Genomic DNA, 14,679 nt, shown 5'->3' on the forward strand with positions numbered 1-14,679 from the left:
TTCATTCTCTTTGTATTAAGTGTGACACTTAATATAATTTAAAACCTGATGTTTACTGTAAAAGCTATCAAAATGTGTTACATTTGAAACTGCTCAGATGCAAATTTCCTACAAGCGTAGTTGAAGGGGAGCGCTTGTTTCGTCTTGTGTACAGCTTTTATGAGTGGAAACATCCCCTTCAGCTGAGTGTCAGAATGTACTCCAATTCCTTTACGTGATTTAGAATTAAGACATATCAAGAAAAATTTTAAATCAGGTTTGTCAAATACTATAGCTGTCCAAAAGGTGCTCACTAGGCTACAAAACAAGGTCACCTTTGTTTAGTATATGGATGGCATCTTTTCCAGTCCTGACAACAACAACAACAAAAAAAACCCCTCAGCAAATCTGAAAGAGTAGGGGCTTGTGGTATTTGACAGTCACTGGATTACTTTTTCTCCCAAACCGACATGGTGAAATGCAGAACTGGACAGGTGACCATGGCCACTTTTTTTAGAAGAGGAAAAGAGGTTAAATACAATGACTAGTAACTCTGTGCTTGCAAAGTGCTTTTAGGGAATACTGTAGACTGGATTTCCAGGGTGCATCATATCCATGACATCATGTGTCCTTGATCAGTCTTGTTGTTTGACAAAGTTTTAAAGGGTAATTCAGGTTTATTACAACTTGGATCTTAATTTTGTTGTCTTGGCCTTCATTTTCTATCGGGTATGAATATGGATATAACACTGTGCTGACCAAAGTACTTGATGAATGGTGGGAACGTGAAGACATTGCTACAATAAAATCTGACGAAGCAAAAAACACGAGGAGTCAATTCAGACAGGTTGTAAATAAGCATTTTAGGCAGATTGTCTAAACAATTTTATTTGAAGGTGAAACTGAAAGCGAGCACACCTGAGATGTTGGTAATAATAACTCACACTATGTGCATGCACTTCTACAGCATGTGCTGCAGCTCAAAGTTGAACCAAGAAGTCAGTCTGTAAAGGCCTCATTAAAGTGCTTGTTGTGTCATCTAACAGCATCTGAAGCTGCATTTCCAGTATCCAAATCATTGTGATTGGACTACACATCATACAACTTAATTTCTTTTCAAGCATACCTTAAACCATGGACATTATGACTAGGGACAATTGAGGTAATAATTTTAGCAGTCGCCTTTGTTTTCTCTTCCAAATAAATTTGACTAATCTGGAGCTTTGTTTAAAACCTGTATGGTCAAACTTATTGCTCATGTTTCTTGCCACGTCAGACTTTTATTCACCAAGTTAATTTAAAAAAATAACTTAATGAATATAATGTAATTACTACCAATAGACAAAATGACCAATTTTACAAAAATAAGACCGAAGTTGTAATTGATATGGAATTATCCTTCAAAGAGTGTTTGACTATACATGGTGTAACATTCATTTGAAAAACATAAATGGGTAGAATTGACAAGGTGATGGACCACAAAGCAAGTCCACTTATCAGTCAGACAGTTTAACTGTGTAATTATGATAATATCTGGCTCATACCATCACGTCATAAAACTCCCAGTCTTTACTTGTGACTATTCAAAATATCCAGTCATAACCAACTAAAAATGTGTAAGGCTTAACCTGTGTCTTATTTCTTTATGTTGAAACTCAAACATACAGAAATGTAACTGAGAGAGTGTCAAATCCCTCTCCGGTCCCCGCTGGAGCAGAGACTCATGGGAAGACCAGGATAACAGCCAATCCCTGAAGGAAGTGAGGAAATGACTCCTCGCCAATCCCAGGGCTCACCGAGGTTACTACGGGGCTGCTGGGCCATCGCCATGGTACCCTGCTATCAGGGGACACCTGGCCAATCACATTTAGTGATGTTAAGTGTAAACATCCTTACACTATAGTCACTACAGTGTGAGCACTATAGTATAGTGCATCCATGGCACCTTTACAGAAGCATGGGGTTGACTGTGCAGACATGGGTGGTTGGGGGAAGATGCAGGACTGGAGAGAGGCTTAAATATTCCATGTATGTGAAAGTAACGGCACTTTGCATAAATTTGACCAGACTGGACCAGTCTGTTGTTTTGGATTAAATTAGTTCACACCAATTTCATCGACACCATACAACACTATTTTGCAAAAAATTAACATAAGAACTTTTAGTGGCACATCTTCAAGAGAACATACCAAATGCTGAATGACTAATAACCATGTGATACTGCATGGACTTTACTCAAATTAAAGAATAAAATGCTGATTCAGTAACACAAGGTCATTAATACGACACACTGTGACATACTGTGGTGATATTATCATGTGAAAGCCTTAAATCTTCAGTTATGGTGATTACAGTGGAAGGATTATACGTTCCTCTGCGGACTAAGAAACTTCTGCAACTCTTGGCTTATTAAAAGTTTAAAAACCCCTTGAGATGAAACTCAAAAGTACATAGTGGTCAGGTTTAAAACAAGGCATTTTCTCTTGCAGTGCTTTCAGATTGCCAGCAGCTCACCAGAAATTCCTTCTATCCCTACTGAGCCGATCAACCTGACAAATGTTTGGCAGTAGATAACCATCAGCCAGGTTTCCCTGCCCACTTTATTTCCTACAGACGTTATAATAATTCTGTGAATAAATATTATACCACAAGAAATACACAATGAGCAGTCTGCCATGCAGGGATTCCCCAAGCTATGTTTAATGAAATAAGTACAGGAATGACCAATATTCTCCTTGATGAGATGCTCTATAAACAGTACTGCTATTAAGAAATGTTGTTTGGGTTTATCAGGTTGCACCAGCTAGTCCGGCTAACAAATGCTAACCCTACCTGGTGAGTAGATGATTTTTTCACCAAATAAAGTTAAACCAACTTCACAAACACCACGTTTTCTTTGTTCTTTACTTTGAAAGTGCTGAAAATCAAAGCTTTAAACACAACTTCATTGAATTTCTTTTGCTGTTGGCTATGCCACTAGTTTCAGCATTGAGGACAAATGATCAAGATAAAAAAAGCTAACACAGAAACTTTGTCACTAGAGGAGTATTTTTTTTAGGTTATGCTAAGTAGCTAAGCTACCACCATGGATTTAAACTGTATGTGAATTTTGTATTATACATTAGACTTCGTCATAGTGGTAAATTTGACGAAGATGTACTGTAAGTTGTTTCTGTTGCAATGCTAACAAAAAGCTGTACAGATTAGACAACCAATAGCTAAAATAAGTGACAACGGTAAAATAAGAAGCCCATTAATTATACTCTGTGTATGTTTATGTGTCACAGACAGAGATCAAGTGTAATGTATAATACATAACCACTGTGCTAACGTTCATTCATTTCAAAGAGGTCACTGTATTAGCAAAGCAGGGGTACAGACACAGAAGGCTCCAGCAAAAATTTTTAAAAAAACTAAGGTCATTTGGCAATGAAGTTAAAGCTGGCTAACGGTTGGACATGCCCATACCAACAAAGTATCTTGGATTTTTTAACACAGTACTGTTTTTGGTCTAAACACCTGCTTACAGAGCTCAACATCCTGCTGGGTTGGTGTGGTTTGCCTTAGAATTACTTTATGAATATGGTATTATCTCTGTCCCAGTTCAGTGGTCTTTACAGAAGGAATACTGTCCTCAATACCAACTGTAATGTCTGGTGTTTAGAGGAATAATGTGGGGAATACTGACCGGATAGGCACAGATTGTATAATGTTATAAATAGGGGCCATATTGTGGGATTCCTCAGAGAAGCAGATGTGCTCCAGCTGACTTACTCTGTAATCCCACCTCACTCTCTGATCCAACAACACGCACACTCCAACACACACATACATGTGCACGCAGATAGAACATAAACAAGCTTTATCCTTTGATCATTGTGTGGCAGAAAAAAGACATTACTGGCTGTAGAAGTCACTGTGAACAGAAATGCGTGGAAACTTGCATTTCAACGTGCAAATAAGCCAGCGGGGACGGAGATGCTCATATAACATCAAAGAGCGAAAACGACAGAGTCTGTTTCAAGTAGAGTTGGCAATTCAAGTCTGTATTAACAACCAATGATCAAATAACCAGACTTTACACACATACCCACACACACAGACATAGCAGTGAAGGAAACATGATCACTGAGTTGAACCATTATAAAGAACCGCTCCTGACCAACCCATCAAACATACAATCCCCACTAATTGGAGACGAGATGGGAGGCGTTATTTCAGCAGAAGTCAACCGCTAACCACCGGCAGCCTCAGTATGATGGCAGTTGGCAAGTTAGCATCATGATTGAAATGCTTCATGATTCATGATTTACAGGTTGAGGGAAATACAGAGGTAGAGACATCACCACTGCTGAAGCTGGATGTATTTTACCAACTGTAAATTTCCAAGTGAAAGTTGACTTCTAATGATAATCATAATATCATTCAACACTGAAACATGTAAATCACCTGGATAATTTAATGTTCACTGGCCACCAGTGGTCATTGTGTAATCAATATTTCAACTTCATTTCTGAGAAATCACACAGATCCTCAGCAGTTATTGCTATTAAGAAGATATCAGTGAGACAAGATTTGGAGTTATAGCATATTTAGAACACTTCAACGTCACAATCAGTAACCACTACACCACAGCTGCTGAATTGGTTAAAACTGATCCACAATTTGAAAAAAGATTTGATTCAAACAACTGTGCTTGAACGCACAACCTCTAACTTTAGCCAGCCAGTAATGGCGCAACATAATGTTAACCTCTGTAATGCAATGCTGCTTGGGATTCATAGTTGACTTCGATATTAAAGTTTCTGTGTACACTCTAACTTTGTATCAGTTCTGTTTTACGAACATTATACTGGTGCCTAGTGTTGAAGTGCTGAAAATCCTCAAACACCTTATCTCCTAATACTGCGAAAACAAATTCTTACTTTCAGAATCCTAAGTGACTGATATGAACCCTTTTACTTTGCTACACTGTTGGCCTACACAACCTACGATTGTACTCTCATGCAAGGCCGGAAAAACAAAGCTTTTATGGCAACTTTACTGGAAACATATTTTTGTGTGTATCATAAAAATGTTGAGCTAGCTTGAGTGGCTCTCCAACTGAATCATCTTATGACCATATCTGTAGCTGCTTTGCCTCTTGTAGCATATAACAAATAAGAAAAACTGTAAAGAACAAAGGCCCAGTCACATCCATCTTTAAAGCAGCAAAAATTTTTCACTTAATGGAATCACTGGGCGCAGTGGACACACTATTTCCAACACGTGAATCTTTCATGTCAAGCTGAGCTTTAGGGAACTTTGACACACCAATTCAAGCCTGTTACCTACTGCTGACCTTAGAGGAAACTGTGTGAGCTATCATAGCTTATTACCTTTGTTGCACCTTCCACTTTTATATAATTGTTCTCTGCTAGAGTATAACATAAATACGTGTCTTGAATACACTGTGAACTTATTGTCTCATTAGCAGCCAGCTAGCTAGCAGCCAGCCAGCTTGGAGAGCTATTGTGACCAACTAGCGGCGTGTTCCCAACTGGCTAGCATGCAGTTAATTCGCCAGCTACAGCCCTGCTAATAATCTCTACATTACCAAGTTTATAGCACCACTGATTTCACAAGGACGTGCAGATGAACTTCACTGTTAGATTTTTTGGTGTGGCCATAGTTTGACTCCCATCACATTTGCATAATGTCCACCTTTCAATAAATTGATGAAAAGTCAGCTGAATTACATGAATCAACATATGCCCCTCAGACCAAAAACAACTATCAAATGATGGATATAAGCATATTCCAGACAGATCTGATTGAAAATGGCTTATATTACGCTGGCTCTACTATGCAAATAAAACCGGTTACGTATTTAATATCTTAGTCCATATCTGCATTTCTAATCATCCATCACAGCAGTCTTGTAGTGAGATGATGGTCACCCGTTTTCCAAAGCTCACATGAAATTCCACATACAAGTGAGAGGAAGTACTGCAAGAACTGAAACATGTCATGTACACATACACATGGTAGTCATTCCTCCAGACGAGCAGCTTGGCAGAAGAGCTGAGCAAACTGCGAGACTCACATGAATCCAGCCTAAGCCAGCAATTCTACGGAGGAGGACGACAACATCGACTAGTCTGTAATGACTCAACGGGATCTGGACTGGACTTATCAGACTGATCATGTCCATCTTCACAGCGGAAGCTACTGTACTACACTGATAGATGACAGCCAAGCCCAAAGCAACAGGGCTGTGTGTCTTCACAGGCATAGCTCCTAAATATAAATCTAAAAATCTAAATGAGGTGCCAGTGCAATGTCATTCCACTTACAGTATAATACAAATTGCACAATAATGACTTGAGTCACACATCTCCTAAAGTTGGTCACCAGAACGGGAGTTTATCTTTTGTTCTGTTGACTCATCCAAGGTGTAAAATAGGTTTCACAACAAAACATGAATGAGTCAAAAGAACAGACTGCCAGCTCTTGACTAGAGGTTGTTTTGGGCCACTGGGGTGACATGACACTGAAGTGACGCAAAGGCAAATATAGGACCCATTTTTAACTAATTTAGGTCAGTTTCAAATTCCAAATTTTATCAACTGGGTGATAATTAGTTGGTGGTTGAATAGCTACAGTTGCCACTCACCGGACATCATTTTGCTGGGGAGGTTTTTTCTGCCCAACCAGGTTCACCGTTCTTGCTTGGATAGGCTTCTCTTCTCTGAAACACACAAAGTAAGAAAAATACTGTTAGTTTGTTATGCTAGGCTTTGCTATGAGCTTTTAAGTATCAGTATTTGTCTTCTTATCCTCATAAAACCTTGTGTTTTGATATTTTTTTCCCTAGTTGTTCTGATTATGTTCTAACTCCTAACGAATTGTAACAAAGGTCTGTTTTTAAAAGTACAGCTTTTTCGTGTCACCTGAGTTCAAATGACATTGCACTCACTCCACCAATTGAACCAAACTACAAAAGCAAACGCATCAAATATAAACTAAACTGTAGAGAACACTCATTCAGACTTTCTTTGCAGTGTTCAACATACCTTCAGGCACCAATGACAGGCCTTAGGCAACAATGACATGTTTTCAATATGCCCACTGACACATTTTCAGTGTGATTTAAAAAACGCCTCATCCATAAACATGAACAGTGGGCTCTGATCAGTCTGATCACAGAGGGAACTCTAGAGAGAAATCCCCATCAACGCCCACGCTGTCTGAGACAGAAGAAATGTCTTTTCATCATCAGTACTTTCAGTATCCCTCTCATTATGAGACACATTAGGAATGGTGAAATTTCTTTGCTCCTCATTGATACTAACCATCTTCTGTTGTACTGACTGAGTGAGGAAAGTGGTGATTGAGGTAGGTTTGACATCCTCAGGTTACAGAGGTAATGGATACTGTGTGCATTGCAAAGGGACCAATGCTACCTTTTCAAGACTGATACCACCTTTAAATATCATGTAGGCTTGGGCTAGTGCTGGATTTTGGTGTCTGAATAAAAGAGGTTTAAAGAACCATGCCAGACAAGACTATACTCTTTTAGATTTCTGGATGTGCTTCCCAACATTTCAGACATCCATTGGTTTCTACTCACTTTTGTATGTTATGAAAATCAATCAGCAGACTTGCTTGAGTTGCGTAATCCATCACAGTAGACATCAAGTCTGCATTGTTGTTTTGTCAGTGTTACATTATTATTACATGGTAATGCAGCTCAAGCAGAAACAAAGAAGTTTCAAAAGTCTGCTTATAGATTTCCATATTGTACAAAAAAATAGTGGAAGCCAGTGTTTTTCCAAAACTTTTTTTTTTTCTCCAAAGATTAATTCAAATTTGTAAAACACTACAGCAGGGTTCACCCAATGGTTAGATGTGATGCAGGGTACAAAATTAACTTTTCTGTCAACCGGCCAAATAGCTAGTGAATGTTCAAATTCTACCAGCCACTCAATAGAGTCCTTTTTTTGGCTGGTGAGTGAAGCAAATCTACCAGCTACTTACATAGTTTACCAGCATTTGTCTTTTGGCTGCTGCTGATTTTGTGTCTTGATGGTAATGTATTATTTTTATATCTCTAACTGAAAGATGTCTGTCTTGAATATTAAAAAAAGCTTAAAATCAAGTTGTTAAGCCTTTCTGAAATCTTTTACAGCACTCTTGAAACTACAATACAAGTGAGTTTCTCACATACTGATATATTACATTTTTTCCAGGTATCTGAAAACATTATTGATATTGTAATATCCATATCACTATAGAAAAAGTAGATTGGCACAGCTAAAAATGTTAATATAGTGAGTAGAATACGTAAATTGCATCACAACATACCAATACACCCACCACATCTTCCACATCATGCAGAAAATACACACACAAGCATACACACAAACACCACACACTCCAACAAAACCTTTTTCACACACTTGAATCAGCTTTTACAATGAATACTTATGTTGTATGTGACTGTGTGTTCCCTGTATAGACCTAAAACAAGTTCTTTACATGTGTGTCTAACTTCACAGTGAGGTCAGTGATATACTACTACCTCTTTATAAATGAAAATAAGGGATCAATTGGAGGACACTTATCATTCAATTACTTAGCCCTCCACTATGCTTTTAATGAATACTGACGTGAAGTGATTGCAATGCGATGCAAGAATGTACTTCCACTGAGATTCTCATTTCATCACTTCACTACAGTAAGGAGGGCTATCCTACTGGCTGAGCTATCGATAAATCTGATCGCTTGACCTTAATTTGTAACAATACAATGCACTTATATTAGGATATTTGTGACTATGCTTTATGTGCTGAGTTCTTTAAGGTGAGTTTCAATGGTTACTGGTTAGTGAGGGAATTCTCAGCACTGATCATGAATGATTTGTAATATTCCTGCAGGGTGGTGACTGCACTGTATTATGTTCCTATATGTTACCACTGCATGTATGTAACTGACATTTAGGCTTTTAAAGATGGTATAGGAGTAGAGTGAAGGGTAATAACGGTTAATACATCTTTCTTTATGTGACTGAAATTCATTCTCACTGTATTACAGTTTACCTGATAATAATTACCAACAAGACATCATTGTTTACCCATAATTTATTTACCATTACATCATTATCGCTATGGCTATACATCTACAGGGAGGTATGCATATATACTGTGATCCTATATGCTTAGAAAGCATAAAGACTAATGATGAGTATAACTTCAAATGTTCATAAGAGGAGAGTATTCTCTGCCTCTCTGCATTACAACCCACACTACCCTACTGCTAGTGCACTTACCATGCATGTATTAGTCAACCAGTGCAGCTTTACAGTGCAGACCCAATCGTAAAGACAAACGCACACACACACACACTGCTCTGCTCTGCTCTGCTGTGGCAATCTACATCCAAACAGTGATGAGAGAGAACGGTGCTGAGGCCAATATAGGTTAAGACATGTATGTGCTGACAGCCTGCCTTATTTGCAGCCGCTACAGTATGACATGACTGACTCCACTGGCTTCTAATACATTACTGAAAATGATGCATAGCCACTTAGAGCCGGAGCTATATATTGGACATTTCCTTCTTTAGATGCAATGAATCGATCCTCCGTTCCAGTGCTGGGCTATCAGTCCGCACAGAGGGCTTAAAATAGAACAGGAACGTAAAGCTTGAGGAGCGCCTAGCTTAGGTGGGTCGGTCTATCTTTCTATCTGCTCGTCTATGCGTGCAGCTCCATGCAGAAAACGTGAGAGACGAGGCATAGCTTCAACTTGATGCATTTTGTGGTCCTGGAGGAATGGGGGTGGATGTGGGTTCATTGCTGCACCGATCGCGGGGACAAATAAATCTGGAGGAGAGTTTTCTTCATGCATGTATGGTGATGGTATAGGAGGAGGAGGAGGAGGCGGATGCACACAGTGAATATAAGTCACTCCTGATTCGAAATGACATTAAACAGGCACCTTCTCTCCCCTCTGTTATAGGCCTACTGGTTCTATAACAGCCTGTGTGATGTCTGTTGCAAGAGCACTGGCCTACATACAGTGCATAAGGATGGGAAAGGCTCAACCGCACCCCAGAGCTGAGAACAGCAGCTGTTGAGATGGATGCTGCACAGATAAAAAGCCAACAGGGAGGGTTTTACTTTTACTACTCTCAATGCCAGGCTTCAGTGAGCTCTTTGCTGTTTCAACCCCCTCCTCCTGCTGCATCTATCAATGAAACATTTCAGGTAAAGTACAAATACTCTCCACTTGACTCAGGCATTAGCGTGTGTGATAGTGGTGATGTTAGTGAGACAAGCGCAGATGAGAAATTAGTTCCTATGTAGTGTATACGGGAGGAATGTGAGTGGGATGTGATGCTGCTGATGATGGGGCATGGTGACACACCCCTTCATCCTCACAGCATCCTCCTCCTCCCTCCTGAGCAAGTTACACCTGACCCACCAGCACACTCACTGAGCTTCTTGCAGGAGCAGTGGCAATCTGCAAACAGGACTTTACCCTGGTCTCAATTGGCCCAAGCATGTTTCCTCTGGCACAGAGCTGAAGCCTATATGGGCCTGTGAGTGAGTGTGTGGAGGGATCTGCAGGATGTACACACACACAAACACACAAACACACACACACACACATGCACAATCAGATACAGTGGCGGGGAGCAGAGGTCCTGATGCTGAAGCACACGAGAGGAACGGAGGTGGATGGACTTCTTCAGAACGGAAATAGCCCAGGCCCAGTCTCTCTCTCTCTCTCTCTCTCTCTCTCTCTCTCTCTCTCTCTTTCTCTCTCTCTCTGTCACACACACTCACACACACACTATGTTTCTCTTCTCTCTCTCTTACTTTAACATGGCCTCCTCCTTCGCCTCCTCCTCCCGCTGCCGAGCCAGCACAGCCATGATGATCTTCCTCTCCTCCTCCGTCAGGTGGCTCAGGTCCGGCTCCGGGATGGCCGGGGCGACGGGTGGGCGCGGGCCGCCCCGAGGGCCCACCGAGGCGAACATCTTCCCCACCACCACCACCACCACCACCACTCTCCCTCCTCCTGCTCCTCTTCCTCCTCCTCCTCCTCGCCTCGGTCGCGATCACGGATAGAAAACCCGCTGGCGGAGCCCACGGATCACGACATGGCCCACGGACAAAGCGGCGGTTGGAGCGACTGATGCGGAGTTCCCATGGCGGTGGCGGGGGGCACCCAGGGCGGCGGCGGCGGCAGCGGCAGCAGCGGTGTCGGTGCTAGCGGTGGTAGTAGTAGCGGTGACGGTGGTGGTGGTGGCGCCTCCGTTCCCGGTTGCCGTTTTCAGCTTCTCGTTCTCCCTCTTGCTGCTCCGCTGTCTTCTCCCCCCACCCCCCTCCCACCGCCCGCCTCTCCCCTCCACCACCTCCGTTTCACGGGGAGCCCATATCTCCGGCGGTCGGTCGGGATGATGGCACACGGGGGAGGATCTCGCTTCCTTCCTTCAGGCCAGGCAGAGGAGGGGGTCCCTGAAGGCGGCTCGGGTCTCCGCTCGGTCCGGTGGGCTGACTGTGTGGCTGCGGGGCGAGGCGGCGACTTCTTGTTTTCCAGCGCCGCCGCTGATGCTGATGCTGCTGTCAGGGAGACGGAACCGTCAATGGGACCGCAGCCCCTCAAGCGCGTTCACTTGTCTTGCGACGGGAGCGCGCAGTCCTCATTTGAGAATGGGGGGCTCCACTCACCGTTCAGATGCGCGCTCACGCCATCCTATAGCACACATAAAAATAAAGGGTTCCTCAAGGGTGCCTTGTTGGTTTATAGGACCATAATAAGTCATGCATGTTTGGCATCACTGAAACAAGAATCCCTTTTGGTAACATTTAGTAGTCAATTCTTAATTTATCCTAAAAACATATACAGATCTCGGAACATACATACACATGTGCCCTATACACATATAAGCTCCTACATAGCCTACAAGATGACCAGAAATCCTTTAATTTAAAATGGTTAAAACCAAACCACTTAGAAATCTGTGATATACTAATTGATAATGACTATAATGGTGGTGTAAGGATATTGCTTCAAAAAATGATACAGCATTCATTTTTAGTTGTGGTGAAACTTCACTCCAAATTGGTTAATTAATGTATAGGCTAAGTGGATTGATTACACTATATTTAGGGCTTTTTAATGGGTTTTCTGCATGGTTTAAAACCCCTTAAAAATTAGCCAATAACATAAAAGCCATTCCTTAATTTGTATCTTTAAAGGATTTCAATGATTTCAAAGGGCTAAAAAACCTTTTTTTCTGGACTTTGGCTAATTTAAGTAACCAAATTGGGTCTTTGAAATAAAACAAGCAAAGACAAAAATATCCAGTATCAAAATCTTCATCTTAAACCCCCAAACCATTGATCCACTGTGTTGAGGAGCAGTAGAGCAAAAGTGGAAAGAAGAGTGATTTTATTGCAATCAATGGGAAAGTAAATTTGCAATGTACACAAGTATAAAGCGATAAGATGAAGAAAAATGACAGAAAATGCTGTAAAAATAGACCATGAAAATGAAATATAAGCCTACAGTGTATGATATATGAAGTGTTGTAAGTAAAAACAATTATGACATGCAGAATACCACTCTAAAGAAACGTTTTCTAGTATTGTATGAACCCTCCACAGTAAGAGTGTATGCACTCTCCTCCTCCTCCTCCTCCTCCTCCTCCTCCTCCTCCTCCTCCTCCTCTCAGCCACCAATCATTGCGTGTTAGAATGACGCGCATCCCCTTTTTTTCTCCTTCCTCCCTCCCTCTCTCTCCCTCCATTCTTCCCTTCTGTCCTTCCTCCTTATCCATCCTTCCAGCAGTTCCCAGCTTCCACCACTCTCTCCCACACACACACACACATACACACACACACACACACACACACACTCACACACACACACACACACACACACACACTCACACTACTTCCTCATGCTGAAAAACAATCTGAGGGAAGCCTGAGGTTTATCACATAGCCATGCACATGTATGACTATAGGGTGACATTTACAGTATGTCAGTGGACAACACTGTAATTATGGGCTGTGGGGGTTCCAAAACAGTACTATGAAGATATAGGAGAACATGACAGAGTGGGGACATGTAAATCATATGTACAGAATTGTATAACACATGATGATATATTGAGTCACAGTGACCTAAATTTGGAAACAAATTTACTTAAGTGGACTATTCTTAACAACAGATCCAGATTTGGTAAAAACTGATTTCTGAGCTATCTATTTGTTGACTGGTTTGAAAATGGACAACTTTTTATACAGTTATAAAGACCCTGTAGTAAAATTAGGCCATGCTACATTTTCTGGAAGCCTCAAGAGTCCCTAACCTAGACAGTATCACCATCAGTTCATAGTGGAATTTAAAATCAGCTTCTGCATCTTTGTATTTCAGCACCACGGTCAGCTCACTGCACAGCAGGGCTGCTGCAGACAACAGTAATATCAGGAGAATAGCATACAGAAAAAACCCAAGCCTATAGTCCCAACCCTTCATCATCATCATCTCATAATACACCAAAACCAACAAACCAATTCTCGGAACATTACTGCAGGGCATGCAACAATGTATACTTGCTTGACTTGCTCACTAGCTCTGAGTCAGCCTAAAGGAGTTTCCTATTTAGAGCCACATGCTAAGGGAAGAAGCCAAATAATTCAACTACAACAGACACATTTCAATAAACATATTGGTCAAATAAAAGAACATCTCAGGTAGGCCTGTCTCCCTTTTGAAGAAAGCAAAGATGACGAAGGTGGAAAAGTCAGAGAAACATCTGCTACATAATGATAGAAACATGACTGTTATTGGTCATGTAGAGTATCGTGCCCTGCAAACCATGCCAGTAGCCCATGCTACTGTATCTGTATGCATGTATCAAGGCCTAATCAGGGGCTGTTTGATGGCTGATGACTGAGCTATTTGGTATCTTAAACCTATAGGTACACAAACATAGTTTGCATGTTTTTATGATTTATTCTCTATGTCATCTGTGTTTGGAATATGTAGTTTGATCACACTTGCTGTTGGTAACTTGCAGTCACATGATATTAACCAGGCTGTCTATATCAAACCACTGATTTCTTCACTGCTAACAGTCAAGCAAATTATCCTATAAGGAAGCTTTCTGTAGTCCAAGTAACATTTTTAATGGGACAGAGACTGTTTGTTCTTAGTTATATTTGCCCTTGTTGACAATGCTAAACGGATCAATGTGGCCTACTTGACTATTAACTGGACTAATTGGTCTTTTTATGTAATGTTTAACTTTCAGTCTACTGCACTGGTTGCATCAAGCAACCAAAAATAAAAACGGAAATGAGGAAATTTTGCCTTCATAATAAGAAGCTAGGTTTGTTTGTTTTTTTTGTTTTTTTATGACCACAGAACTTCAAACACAGCACTGTGTAAGCATACTACTACTACTACTACTACTACTACTACTACTAATAATAATAATAATAATAATAATAATAATAATAATAATAATAATGAGAATAATCACAAGCATATTAAAATGAATAATCATTTTAAATCAAGTTATAGTAAAATGTTTGACCCTTCCTTAAACTGTATGTGTTTTTCTGTTTGTTCAAATAGACATAGGTAGGTTATATAGGTTATATAGACTACATATATTAAATAATAAATATTTTCACAG

General features: G+C 40.7%; 1 protein-coding gene and 1 long non-coding RNA gene across 13 annotated transcripts in view; one reads left to right on the forward strand and one right to left on the reverse strand.

Annotated features, from left to right (window-relative positions):
* LOC137196639 (uncharacterized) overlaps positions 1-4,781 on the forward strand; it is a 38,895-nt gene extending 34,114 nt beyond the window's left edge. The window contains exon 4 of the long non-coding RNA XR_010931285.1: positions 1,647-4,781. This is a non-coding gene — a long non-coding RNA (uncharacterized lncRNA). The remainder of the gene's footprint in view (positions 1-1,646) is intronic.
* The window catches only part of LOC137196633 (regulating synaptic membrane exocytosis protein 1-like), a 275,917-nt gene that overhangs the window by 89,570 nt on the left and 171,668 nt on the right, over positions 1-14,679 (reverse strand). For 5 of the 12 annotated variants that reach the window (XM_067609372.1, XM_067609371.1, XM_067609376.1 and 2 more), the window contains exons 1-2: positions 10,844-11,342; positions 6,635-6,709 (exon numbers count right to left, since the gene is read on the reverse strand). The exons of 1 other annotated variant lie outside the window; for it this stretch is intronic. In XM_067609372.1, coding sequence (XP_067465473.1) covers positions 6,635-6,709; positions 10,844-11,004 — 236 coding nt within the window. In that variant the 5' untranslated portion in view covers positions 11,005-11,342. Of the gene's footprint in view, positions 1-6,634; positions 6,710-10,843; positions 11,344-14,679 lie in introns of those variants that run through there. 6 more of the 12 variants (XM_067609384.1, XM_067609382.1, XM_067609379.1 and 3 more) reach the window with 2 other exon arrangements.

The sequence above is a fragment of the Thunnus thynnus genome, chromosome 14 (genome assembly GCF_963924715.1).
Source record: "Thunnus thynnus chromosome 14, fThuThy2.1, whole genome shotgun sequence".
NCBI classification, from domain to species: Eukaryota; Metazoa; Chordata; class Actinopteri; order Scombriformes; family Scombridae; genus Thunnus; species Thunnus thynnus.